Raw genomic sequence first — 13,776 nt, forward strand, 5'->3', positions numbered from 1 at the left:
GTTTTGGGGTTTCAATGGGGACATTTTTGTCCTTAAGGTCCTGTGTGTACCTAGTTTAAAATAAATTTTATTATTCCAATAAAAATACACTTTGCAAAAAAAAAAAAAAAGTATGCTGTTTACATTAACACAGACAAAATTATTATTTTTTAAAAAAGACCAACATATTCATGAGGGCGCACAAGGGTTAAAGTTAAGGATTTACAATACATTTATTTCCAAGTAAATAACCCTAACCCACCAGCGTTCTTAAACCACCCCCGGAAGTGATGTAATTTCCGGGAGTGGCTGGACCATTCGGCGATTCTCTTTAGTGTTTGCCCTGTCTACTTTCTCTGCTCTACCTCACCTATATTTTAATTCAACTCCCCCTCTCCTCCCCCAACACCACCACATTACTCCCCTAAAACTGAACGCTAATGTTAACGTGCTGTCTCATGGAGTAATTCACCACCGGATCTAAATAACACGAGGTGAGGTGCGGTGCTGTGGCGAGGCGAGGAGTGAAGGAGGCTTTGCTCCGGTTTACAGACTTGGCGTTAGCCTGCGAGCCAGCTAGCTGTTAACGTTAGCTTTATCTTATTGATCCTTTTCTGGCCCCAACGAGAAAATGTCACATTCTACATTTACTATAAAGCGTATTAGTTTTGTGTGTTTTAGGCTCTGCTCTGTCACACATGCACTCTGTTGCGTTTGCTTTTATTTTCCATATCAGTAAAGCCCGTGTGGTTGTTAACAATGACTAACCATGACCTGCACTGCATCTGGGTACACGCTAACGTTAGCTAGCGGAGGCTACTCTTGGCTTGTAGTTTATTTATTTACGTTTATTGTTACACTGCTGTCACATTTCAGATGAGCTGGAAGAGATCATGTACTTTTGTAATGATCTGTCGGATATAACTGTGGCTACAGAAATGTACATGTCAGGAAAGATTCCACTTTAAGACCTTTAGCTGTCAAATTGTATAACTGCCAAAGCGTTAGGCCGTTTACTCTCGGTCATGGTGATAATATACAATCTTCATTTATTTCCTTGCTGTATGGAACAAATGTTTGTTTGTTTGTTTTTGTTTTTAATATTTACCTGAGTTTATAATTTTACAGTGGCCTGTTGTGACTATTGGGAAACGTGTCCGTGAAGATTTCTTTGATTCTTGTATCAAATAACATTTAACTTATTTATTTATTTATTTATTTATTTATAATTCAGTTGTCTTTTGTTGCAGGCAGAGCCTTGCAGTCTTCTACATTTCTAAAACACCCACTCTCCTTTTACAAACCCTCATCATTGTCCTGTGAGAATCCTGTTCCAGACTGCAAAGAGTCTTCCTAATCATCAGCCAGAATGTCCCAGCTTCAGTTCCACTCTCCTGGTAGCCCTGTACCCACTTCTGCTCCTTTACCGCTAGCACAGCCCCAACCTGGCTTCAGCATTCCTTCTGCTACTGGCTCCTTACCTTCAGAAAGTGCCAGTCACCCGCTACGAAGCTCCGCCCTGCCCTCTGCCTCAGCTACGCCCTTCTGTAACCCTACAGGTAGGTGAAAGTTTGTTGTTGCCCTACAGCTGTACACTAAAATAGATTAAATTAATAATTTTTTCTGAAGATGCAAAAATCTCATGTTTACACAAGTATTCAGACACCTTTGTACCTTTGCAGCTATTACAGCCTTAAGTCTTCTCGGGTAAGCTTGACACAGCTGGATTATCAGTAGAGATGCACCGATACTAAATTTCTCTACCGATCACCGATTATTCAGAGTGATATCGGCCGATACTGATAACGATACCGATAGTTCTGCCTTTTATGCCTTCTTTTAAATTAATAATAATTAATTCCACAATTCAGAAAGAAATGTGAATAAAAACTTTATTCTCTCCATTTCAGCAAGTTGTTTCACAGTAACTGGTCTCATAAACACAAAACACATGACTCTAATTAACATTAACACATGAACTCAATTCTAAAGATTAAAGTAAGATTATTAACTTATTGAATGTTATTAATTCATATTAACATTGACTGAATTCTAAAAAACCTCCTGTTAGTCTCACATTCACTCTCCACTAATAAAAGCATTTCTACTTCATCATTAAACATCAAACTGGTAATATATAATAAATGTTTTTAATATATTAAGATTAACTGGATATGAAATGTACTACTCTACAAATATATTTTTCTGTAGAATATGTACCTTTTTGGAAACTCATCTTCATTTAAAGCTTTCAACGGTGTAGTGGCGCTTTAATTCAGCGTGAGCAGCTCGGCAACAAAAAATTTAGACTTGTTGCAGAAACTGCTGCAGCGTCCAGTGTAAAAGCATGCAGCAGTTAACATGCAGACTGAAAAAAATACGCACTGCAGTTTTGTCGTCATTCCACACACAGCACAAATTCGATGTGTTTTCCCGCCCTCTTTTGATTGACGGGATATAATTGGCCCTAATAACCGGAAGTTTTTAAACTGTCGGCCGATAGCGCGAAAAATTGCCTTTACCGGCCGATACCGATTATTGGCTGTTACATTGGTACATCTCTAATTATCAGTCATCTCCCATAACCTCTCAAGCCTTGTTAGGGTGGAAGGGAATGTTTCTGTATTGCGGTTTTCAGGTCTATATAAGGTAGTATAGTCATATAATATACGGGGTGTCCCAAAAGTCTCTGTACATAGGGAAAGTTAACACTTTTTATCAAAACGTCCAAAAATGTTTACTTTTACTTATATTATATAGATTTTTTTGCAATCGCTTTTGAGAACACCTTTGACAATAGAAGAACATATTGAAATCATTCTCATGGCTGGATTGGGAAGCTGTCGTAAGGTTGCGATGGACTTTAACAGCATATATGGCATGCATATCATACACAACACTGCTGGCAAACTTATTAACATATTCAAAAATACTGGAAGTGTTGCGGACCGACCGAGAAGCGGACGTCCATAAACATCCACTGACGAAGGCACATCCAATGTGGTGCTTGCAAACATAGTCCCCTATGTACGGAGACTTTTGGGACACCCTGGAGTATGGATAAAGAGGTACCTAAAATGACTCTGACGTTTAGCTAGTGCCACCAAAACATGCGCACAAAAGTAACTTTTTCGATGAATAAAAGATTTACATTTTGGTCAGGAAAATGGTGAGTGTTAATCATTGCATTACAAATTTGATGAACATTAACAAATCTGTGTTGCAAGTCAGCTGCATATTCACAGAATAGGAACCATTTGTATTTATGTAACTACATTCATTGTCTGATGGCACGTCACATGCAACAAGAATACAGACAAGGTATTGACACTGGAAAGCCGGTGATTGTGTGGAAGTCGTGTTTCACATGTGATTGTGCGTATTGGTGTAGTAGAATAGGATGAAGGGCTGGCCAAGAGAAATTATGGCATCCAACAATGTGGGCACAATCCTACTCAGTGATTAGGGGGGAAAACCTGTTTTATTCCCAGTTTCTCTCTGAAATGTGCTTGTCGCCAAACATTTTGAAATGACTTACACAGATATTGCATTTAAACAAATCTTAAATTAATTTATTAGCAGTCCAGCCCCATGATGTAACAGGCCTTTACCTGAGTGAAGATGTTACACTTTTGACTTAATTTTTTATTTTTTTTTTCAAAGCCAGACACTTTGTGTATGTATTGTGAAAGCTGTGCGTAACTACAAACAGAACTCTATCAAATGTTCATTTTGATACATCCTAGAGCTTCCGTTAAAAAAAATGTTTGTACACACAGATTTGTGCATTCATGTCGTTAATAACTGAGGGCCTAGCCACAACATTCACAGACCTGTAGCCGCTCCTGCATTATCTTATGGGTGACTGTCATATTGGAAAGTGAACCCCATAAATAAAGTTTTTCTTTGATCTGTTCGTCTTTCCCTCAAAAACTCTCAGTCCGTGCTACTGAGAAACATCCCCACAACATGATGCTGGCACCACTGTGCTTCACCATATGGTGCATAGTTTCTTCCATATCTCTTCCAGAAGGAACACTTGGCATTCAGACCGAAGAAGAAGCCTTTATTTGTCATATATACATTACAGCACAGTGAAATTCTTTTCTTCGCGTATCCCAGCTTGTTAGGAATCTTGGGTCGAAGCGCAGGGTCAGCCATGATGCATCACACCTGGAGCAGACAGGGTTAAGAGCCTTGCTCAAGGGCCTAACAGTGGCAGGTTGGAGGTTCTGGTGCTTGAACCAAAGCATTCAATGTCGGTCACATTTATAACAGAGGATCTTATTTTTTCTGTGGTCTATAGATGACTTTTAACAAGCCTTAAGCTTGCTGCCTTATTTGCTAAGATTGGCTGGATGACCAGCTCTAGGAAGAGTCTCACTGATCATGAGCGTCCATTTAAAGATTTATGGAAGCCTCTGTGTTCTTCAGGACCTTCAGAGCTGCAGAATTTTTCCAGTTACTTTTCCCAGGTCTATGTTTTGAATCCATCCTGTTTTGGAGGTCTCTGTCCAATTCTTTTTGTGCTGCCATGCACCATCAGCAGTGGGGCTGTATATAGGCAGAGCTATGCCTTTCCAAATCATGTCCAGTAAACTGAATTTACCACAGATGAGCCTTAATCAAGTTCTAGAAACATCTCAAGGATGAACAATAGAAACTGGATGCATCTGAACTCAATTTTGAGTATTGTAGTATAGAGTATAAATACTTGTGTGAATGTTATTTTTAAGTGTCTTTTTTTATTGTAAACCTTTTGAAAACCTGAAAAAAGCAATTTATTGTAAATAATGTAGCAAAATAAAAAATGAATGCACTGTGTGAGGTGATTAGTAATATCTCATAGCACTTAATTAAAAAATTATTGATATTAATTTTATGTTGCAGCTTCTAACATGGCAAACCCTAAAGAGAAGACCCCCATGTGTTTGGTGAATGAGTTAGCCCGTTACAATAAGATCCAGCCTGAGTACAAGCTACTCAGCGAGCAAGGACCAGCCCATTCCAAGGTACACTTCTAACTCTTTTATGTTCTTTCTCTCTTGCCCCAGTTATATTTATCATGCGCTTTCTTTCTCTCCATGTAGATATTTACCGTACAGTTGACTCTGGGGGAGCAGCACTGGGATGCAGAGGGCACCAGTATAAAGAAAGCTCAGCACTCTGCAGCAGCCTGTGCTCTCACCCAGACCACACTGCCCAAACCCAATAACAGAATCCAGCGACACCAAGGCAGGAACCCAGGTGGGTTCTACAGAGGCCCAGAGTGTATGTTCTTATACTTACATACAATTCCTTTTTTAATTCTTCTGTAAATGTGGATTTTCGGCTATCTTGAAACCATTTAAATGAAGGACTAATAGTCTGCTGCTTTTAAAATGGCCTTTGTTTGATATTGACTTGTACTTGGTTCTCACTGCAATACCTGTGCTTTATGTATGTGTGTGTGTGTGTGTGTGTGTGTGTGTGTGTGTGTGTATATATATATATATATATATATATATATCTCTCAAACGCAAAAGCACAGGCATTGCAGTGGGAACCAAGTACAAGTCAATATCAAACAACAATATCTATGTATAATCACACTATATTATTTTCAGTCCTGTTACCTGAAGATCAGAGACTGTTAGCAGCTCTTTTACTAGTTTTTCTTTTAGCAGACAGCATGACGCACACTGTGGAGCTGAATGCACTTTGTATGAAGTTGGGGAAGAAGCCAATCTATAAACTTATAGACCCATACCAAGGCATGAGACCCACATTCAACTACAATATCAGAGCACCGGGGCCTTATGCTCGCTCCATGCAACAGTATGTACACCTTGTGCTTTCACTGTATTGATGTTTTCATAAGACATAGGCTTATTGAGAGTATATAGTTGAGAAATACATAAGTACATAAAGGCCTAGCCATTTGTTTACCTAGGAATATAAAACTGTCTGATACTGTGTACAAAATGAATCAACTACACTCTACCTCTTTTTACCTTTTTCCTGACCAGGTATTACTACCCATTTCCTCCGGTGGCACCGGTACTGTATCATATGGAGCTATCCATTGGAGGGCAGCAGTTCCATGGAAAGGGCCGCACACGCCAGGCGGCTAAACATGATGCTGCTGCAAAAGCTATCAAATTACTGCAGAAAGAGCCACTGTTACAGCAGCTAGTTGAGGTAGGTCATTATGACCATGACTTAGGGCTGCACGATTATGGCCAAAATGATAATCACGATTATATTGGTCAATATTGAGATCTCGATTATTTATCACGATTATTCATTGATTTTAGGGACAACATATTTTTATTGCACTTTCACATTTAAATAAACAGACCGCTGCTTTCACCTTGTTGTGCTACATTCCTGCTAATGTACAAATCTTTGCATCAAATTAGACTGATCCTTAAAGTGCATCATCTCGTAAAAGCAAAATATAAATAAAATTGTACCCAAAATATAGGATAAGTAAAAATAAAAATGCCATCAACGAAATGAAAATATGTGATCAAATATAACAATATGCAACCAAATGAAAACAATTCAGGCGAATGCAGAAAAGGCAATACCAGTGTTTACAGGAGGAGGAACACAGTTGAAGGTTTTGTTTTTTTTATGTTATTTAATTTTTTTTTTTTTTAGAGATGGTAACATTAATGTGCCACAATATAACACACAAGTAGGCATGAGAAAACCTGAGCTTGTCAGTTATGACAGAATTTAGGAACACAGTGTGAGTCATGACTAATTAATTTACCTTCTGATAAACTAAATTTAATATTTTCAGTTAATTTTACAGACTGTATGCAAAAAAACAACTGTTAACCTGTTCCACCTTGTAAACAAATACAATAAACATCAATGTTCAGTGTTTGAAGTCTGCTCCTCTTAAATATATTTAAAGCTATACTATTATTTCCACTGTCATGGTTCTGGACTGGAGTCAGTTCTCGAATCGCTCTGTGTATATTGTGTATATATCTGAATAATCTCATATAGGATGTGATTGGGTGAGTTCATTTACCCGTCAGATGCAAAGCGCTTTAGTTTAATGGTGTTCATTAGGGATGCTCCGATCAGGATTTTTACGACTGAAACCGATCCAGATACCAATCTTTTTTCTTTTTCTTTTTTTTTTTAACTTTAATCAGAAGGTTTATCATAAACAGCTAAATGTAAGATCTCTGCTCATGGTCACTGTTAACTGAATTAAAATAATAGCAATATAGAATAGCAGTGAGAAATACTGTTGGTTACTTGATAGATAAACAAGCATAAAATATTTATTTTTAAATATCTTAAACAATAAAGAGTCCTAATTAAAAGTAGATTAACACAAGCATGATCCATATTAGGAAAAGGTTAATAGCTTTTTAAGGAAACTGAACTAACCTTAATGTCAAATTGATATAAAATGCAACCCATAGTAATTACACATTATTTCATTTCTCATTTTATTTATATTTTATGAAGTTATTATAATATCTGTTTTTTGTCTATATTTATATAGATGCATTTTGGACTTCCTGTAGTTTTTATTCCGATTGTATTGTACAACTCCAAACAGGTCACTCGCACCGGTGTGAATAAATATTTATTCAGTCGCAAACGCGAATGAAATGGTCACACTGTAGAGCCCTGAGTTTATGTGCAATGTTTTTTCCTGTTTGGCATGGTGAGGTTTAATGTCCCCGACAACCTCTGTAGTGCCATTTATCATCATGATTTCCCCTCGCGCAAGCGCTGGAGCTCGTAGCGAAACTGGATGCTCGAATGCTAAAACGCTAACCCCATTTCCAGGTTTGGCATTACAAAATGATGTCATCCCTGCACCGCTCTGTGATTGGCTGTAAGTGTAGGAAGCACTTGATTTGAGTGGAGAAAATAGCGGAGTTTTCTATGAGCGGAGGGCGAACTTAAATGTCAATATCGCAGTCGATCATGTTCATTTAATCGTGGGCAGTCGAATATCGATATTCGATTAACTCTGCAGCCCTACCATGAAGTACTGAATTTGGTTGACCTCCTCTTTTGTCCATGTACCATGTGTGAAGCTGGAAGTAGTGTCAGTGACTGATTGCTCAAACATAATTGTCACAGAATCGTCTATAATAGTTTTTTTTTCTTTTCTGGACAGTATGGCACAGTAGTAGTATCTTAAGTAGTAGTATTAGTGAGTAAAATTTCTTTTTATTTTAATTCTATGTATTTACCCACAGTTATGTGGGTTATATCTTATAATCACTATCTTATAATGGATATTTGGGATATTTATCATTGACATTTCTTACCTGTGATCCATGTAAATTCTGCCATAAAACTGAAATGTTTAAGATTAGTTTAGCCGTCATTAAATGTCTGTTATTAGAGATGTACTATTCTCTGTAACGATTAACTCTTTTCTTACATACACGGTTTACTTCTTTTTATGCATAGATGAAAAAAGAACCAGAAGAAGAAAACCTCAACAAATCTGAGATCAGCCAAGTGTTTGAGATTGCACTGAAGCGGAACATGCCTGTGAACTTTGAGGTACACCGCAACCTTAAGTTTTCCCATAAAATTAGAACCGTATAATTTGTGATGTGATAGCATTACATTACAAAAAAATGTCACATTGTCAACTATGTATCTCATTTCTGTTTACACAAAATGAAATCCACATTAAATCCCTTCTGATCAGGTGCTGAAGGAGGCAGGACCACCTCATATGAAGAGCTTTGTGGTGAAAGTGAGTGTGGGAGAGTTCAGTGGAGAAGGGGAGGGCAAGAGCAAGAAGATCGCCAAGAAGCTAGCTGCCATTGCTGTTCTGGAGGAGCTGCGGAAGTTGCCACAACTACCAGTCACGGACAAGATGCCACCTCGTATTAAAAAGAAAACCAAATCCATTATAAAGGTGTTGTAATTTTGTTACAAAAATATCCACATTGGTGTCATTTTATTTTATATATATATATATATATATATATATATATATATATATATATATATATATATATATATATATATATATATATATATATATATAAATAAAATGTGTTTATATATTTATTTATTTATTTTATTTGTACATTTTATTCAGAATTCTGTGTTCATTTAATGGTATTTTCCTATTGATAACATCATCTAAATGTTACATGAATTGAATCAACAGATATTTTTATCTTTTGCATCTCTGTTGAACATTACATGTATTTTAAGGTTCATTTATACAGTGTCTAATGACAGTGCATTGCTTTACTTTTTATGTCTTATTTAGGCCATGAACATGCAATACTCAAACTCGCAAGCGGCTAACTTTGAGCAGTCAGTTTAAGTGTTAATGGAGATCGTTAAGAGTAAATGGGAGGCAAGACCTAAAATCGATAATATTGACAGAATTTCTAAACTAAAGGGGCGGGGGGGGGTGTCTAAATTTATATCACATTAAGAAATATAATTTTGGCTGTTTTTCTAATAATACTGAACTCCCTAGTTGCTGAGTAGCAAAACTACTATAGATGATCAGAATACTGTGAGTCATCTTTATTGATTTGGTGTTGTGATCTTTCATGTTTTTTGTTGTATCCTCATGGTTCAAAGTGACTTGCTCCAACGTAAAACAGATAAAAGAATCATTTACTACATGAATTGAAATTACTATAGTTTATTAAATTTAACATGTACACAGTTACATTTGGGATGTTGTTTTAGCTAGTGTAAATGTACAGGCTATTCTCAGAGGTTTGTGACCTACGAAGTTAATTTCAAGCCCTTTATATGCTGTATAAGTGTTCGCATGTTTCTTTCTTCTCTTTAAGATGGAAGAAGGTAAATAAAAGTACTCCGTTTGTTTTTAGTTGCAGACCAGTCCAGAATATGGGCAAGGCATAAACCCAATCAGCAGACTGGCTCAGATACAGCAGGCTAAGAAAGAGAAAGAGCCTGAGTACATCCTAGTGACTGAGAGAGGACTACCTCGACGTAGGGAGTTTGTCATGCAGGTTTGTCAGGCATCCTTCTTTGGTCATAAAAAAAGTTTAATTTAATGTTATGGAATAGTTTATCAAGCTGTCTCTATCAGGTGTCAGTCATTGGTCAGACTGCCGAAGGTATGGGTCCAAGTAAAAAGGTTGCCAAGAGGAATGCAGCAGAGAAGATGCTGGAGCTCTTGGGATTTAAAGTGCCTCAACCTCAGCCTCCCAAACCAGCACTGAAAACAGAAGAGAAGGTTCACTCTCAAACATTTATGTGCTTTTATTTGTGTGTCAGATTCCTTCCTACATCTAATACAGAGTGACCTAGGGAATGCTGTAAGAATAGGGCAAATGTTACAGAAAAAACACTGACATTGTGGACAGGGACAGATATTATTCAGCTATGTTTTCTGGTGGCTAGTTTTAGCTGTGTTGCTTTGTAGTGCGTTTTATTTGAGGTCTTGTTAGTCTTTTGTACCTTTTGTACAAAAACTCGCTTCTCTTTTGTACCTATTGTAAAGCCCCCTCTGAAAAAACCTGGAGATGGACGTAAAGTGACCTTTTTTGAGCCGGGCTCCGTGGAGGAGGTGGGTCTGGGTAAGTGTCATAAAACGAAGCGCAAAGTTTTAAAATGCGTCCACATGTGCTGTGACGATCCAGTTATGTATTGCTAAATTCAGTCCTACTTTAGGGAGCCACATTTGTTGTTCTCTACTTAAAGCTTTATTAAGAAAGTATCCTCCTAAACATTTTCAAAATTCTATGAGGTGCTCTCTTTGTAGTTCCAAAGGAGGAGGATTACCGTGTGCCCTTCCACAGCCATCAGCAGCTTCCTGCTGGCATTCTACCCATGGTTCCTGAGGTGGCACAAGCAGTTGGTGCCAGCCAGGGACCCCATACCAAGGACTACGGCCGCCCCAACCAGGCCAAGGCTTCACTGACAGCAACGATTGCCAATGAGCTGCTGTACGCTGGTATTTCCCCAACAGCTGAAGGCATATTGAAAGGAAGTAAAAACCTAGCAATGAGACCCCACGGCCCCTTCACTAAACCGTCTGAACAGCTTGGATACCTGGCCACCGTACAAGGCCTACAGGTACTCTGTTAACAGCAACATTATAGATTCATTCACAAACTAGAGGCTACTCCAACAGACTAAGAAAATAACATACTCATTGTTGTACTTTGCCACCACAGGTAGAATACAAGGACTTTCCAAAAAACAACAAGAACGAATTTGTGTCTCTAATCAACTGCTCTTCTCAGCCGCCACTTATAAGCCATGGTATCGGGAAGGACGTGGAGTCCTGTCACGACATGGTGAGTATGACACCGTACTTTCATTCCTTCAAAATGATTTTTTTAAAAATAAAGATTGGTTTATACTACAATGGTTTATTTCGAGAAAATGTACTTTGCATGCGATGACTCATGGCACCCAACCCATCATATGATTCATGTTATTAACTTAATTTTATATATATTATGTAATTAATTATCTACCACCAGCAGCAAATATTATTTTATCTACTTAAACATTTTAAAGCTTGGTTGTCATTTAATAGCTTGGTAGTTTCTAGTCGTCAAGCTGTTTTCCTGTGGTGGAGTTCAGAAACACGGGTAGTATTCCATCTGGAACCTTGAACTTGGCAACCAGGGAGGCAAATCCACACAAATTAAAAGCTATATTAACAAAACATTTTTTGTAGTGAACTTTCCTCCTGCTGAGAGTATTTAAGTTCATTTGAAACTAAGAAATTTGATGCAGGCATAGAATTTTTGAAAACTTTAACATGCTACTTTCTTCCACAGGCTGCATTCAACATATTGAAGCTGCTCTCAGAGTTGGACCAACAGTCCAGTGAACGGCCAGCCAACGGACCAATTTCTGGGTCAGTCTGCTGGGTTAGAAGGTTTTGAGTGAGAAAAGGATGCCATGCACCACTTTGTTCATTTCTAATAGATATTAAGTTGACTCAAGATGTCCAAGAAAAAGATAAATTAAAACCATCTCTCTGCTTACTAAATGTAACTGTTTAGATGTCGTAATGTATATTATATCATGGTCTTCCCGAATATTTTGATTGGCTGGAAGGTGTGCGTTAAAACCGTATATACCACATATAGTTCCAGTCAGTTTAATCACCGTTCTAAATTGATGCGTGGCCTATAAACAACTGTAACCATAGTAACATATAGATAAACTCACAGCTTCATTATTAGTAGAGACGTGGCACAGACACAGGTAATTCAGACATGCACAATCTCTCTCTCTCACACTCTCTCTCTCTCTCTCTCTCTCTCTCTCTCTCTCTCTCTCTCTCTCTCTCTCTCTCTCTGTGTCTGTCTCTCTTGCTCTCTAATAACTATTTACTATAATTCATTCAAATAAATGTAATTATTGCATTACTTTATCTCTGTGTAAGATTTAGAGCAGGCAGAATTCTAGAGCTAAGTAAAGTTAACCGTTATGTTTTTTTAACTTGTCAGTGCTGGCAAGTGACCATGGTGTAAGCGGGATAATCCACGGCTCGGTGTGTTAGACAATTTTAATGCACTCCGCGGAAGTTTTTTTCCTCCACATCGTGCATTAATATCATGTAACGCTCACCTAGCCGTGGATTATAGCTTACATAAAGGGAAGGTGTTACTGTAAGCTGCAGCTGAATAATAAAAAAAAAAAAGTTTTACTAAATTTCCACCTTTGTTTTTATGTAGGTGCGGCAAACAAGACCTTGAAGGTGACACGTTGCTCAAACCAGCTAACTCAAGTACCATGGGAAAAACTCTGGACGGCGCTGTGTAGAATATTTGATTGGTGGTGCCATTTTGGAAACACTAGAGAAAAGACACGGGCAGAGTTTTGATTGGCTGCGTTCAAAAGCCTTGTTCACACAGAATTTTAACCTTTCTAAAATGTTGCAGTTTCACAGATCTAAACAAGGTTAACTGAGAAATTTCTTCTCCTTGATGTTTAATTGTACTCATAGTTGTTTTGCTTCATCATATCCAGTGGTGTTTTTTGTTTGTTTGTTTTTGATTGCAAAAATGATGTGAACTGTAACTTGAATAGACAGCTTTTTTTTTCTTTGTTAAAAAGTAAGCCATTCTAATGTTGTATTTCTTTTTTTAATGCTTCATTACGAGCACGTTTAGATGATGTGCAGCTATTGTGATGTGCAGTATGAAACGCTAGGAGGATATGATGAAGCTAAGGCAAGAGCGCTCTGTCATATTGGATTTTCTCCAGTGCTTTTAAGGTGGCAACCATAAAAGCATTAATTTGCATTTCCATGTAGGACTGGGAAAGTATTTTCTTAATCTCTGTTTGATGTATGGTGGTGTCCTGTGATATATGTGTGTGTGTGGGGGTGTGTGAGCGAGAGATGGAGAGAGAGAGAGCGTTTGCGTGAGGGTTGTTAGGGTGTCCAGTTGTTGTGGTTAAAGCACGGCTCATAACCCTCTCCTACAGTCAAAATCATGCACTCTGTCCCTCAGTGTAAACTGTTTTTCTGCCAGTTGGTTCCCATTTTTTCCTTCATGGAATGCAAGTAAAATTCTATTCTAAAATTGGTCTCTTGTTGTATTAATGTGCAGATCACAGGAGAAATGAGGAGGAACAGGAAATTGTGAAAGAATGTTCCGTTTAATAACAGCTGGTGTCAACGGTGTCGTCAAAGTTTTTGACGCAGTCCTTTGGTTGATTTAGTCAATAACTCACTAGGATTTGTCCCAGTCCAAGTCTGAAATCTGTTGAAATCTGTCAGTTTTCAGAATATCCGGTTTTGTCACTCCACCATGCCACCACACCAGTGTTACCCTCCACTTTCCTCAAGTT

General features: G+C 37.9%; 1 protein-coding gene across 4 annotated transcripts; it reads left to right on the plus strand.

Moving 5' to 3' along the window:
* Positions 1-266: 266 nt before the first annotated feature.
* On the plus strand, positions 267-13,508 carry stau1 (staufen double-stranded RNA binding protein 1). Of its 4 annotated transcripts, none has more exons than XM_017480143.3 (15): positions 267-473; positions 1,230-1,538; positions 4,870-4,991; positions 5,070-5,250; positions 5,643-5,796; positions 5,988-6,159; positions 8,419-8,514; positions 8,666-8,878; positions 9,822-9,965; positions 10,046-10,192; positions 10,460-10,535; positions 10,721-11,034; positions 11,136-11,258; positions 11,751-11,830; positions 12,657-13,508. In XM_017480143.3, exons 2-15 carry the CDS (start codon positions 1,349-1,351, stop codon positions 12,742-12,744), a joined length of 2,100 nt encoding a protein of 699 aa, XP_017335632.1. In that variant the 5' UTR covers positions 267-473; positions 1,230-1,348; the 3' UTR covers positions 12,745-13,508. The 4 variants fall into 4 exon arrangements, with proteins under 4 accessions (XP_017335632.1, XP_017335634.1, XP_017335635.1 ...); XM_017480145.3 differs by having other exon boundaries at positions 5,646-5,796; XM_017480146.3 differs by having other exon boundaries at positions 5,070-5,226.
* Positions 13,509-13,776: the final 268 nt, after the last annotated feature.

Source organism: Ictalurus punctatus, chromosome 11 (genome assembly GCF_001660625.3).
Source record: "Ictalurus punctatus breed USDA103 chromosome 11, Coco_2.0, whole genome shotgun sequence".
NCBI lineage: Eukaryota > Metazoa > Chordata > Actinopteri > Siluriformes > Ictaluridae > Ictalurus > Ictalurus punctatus.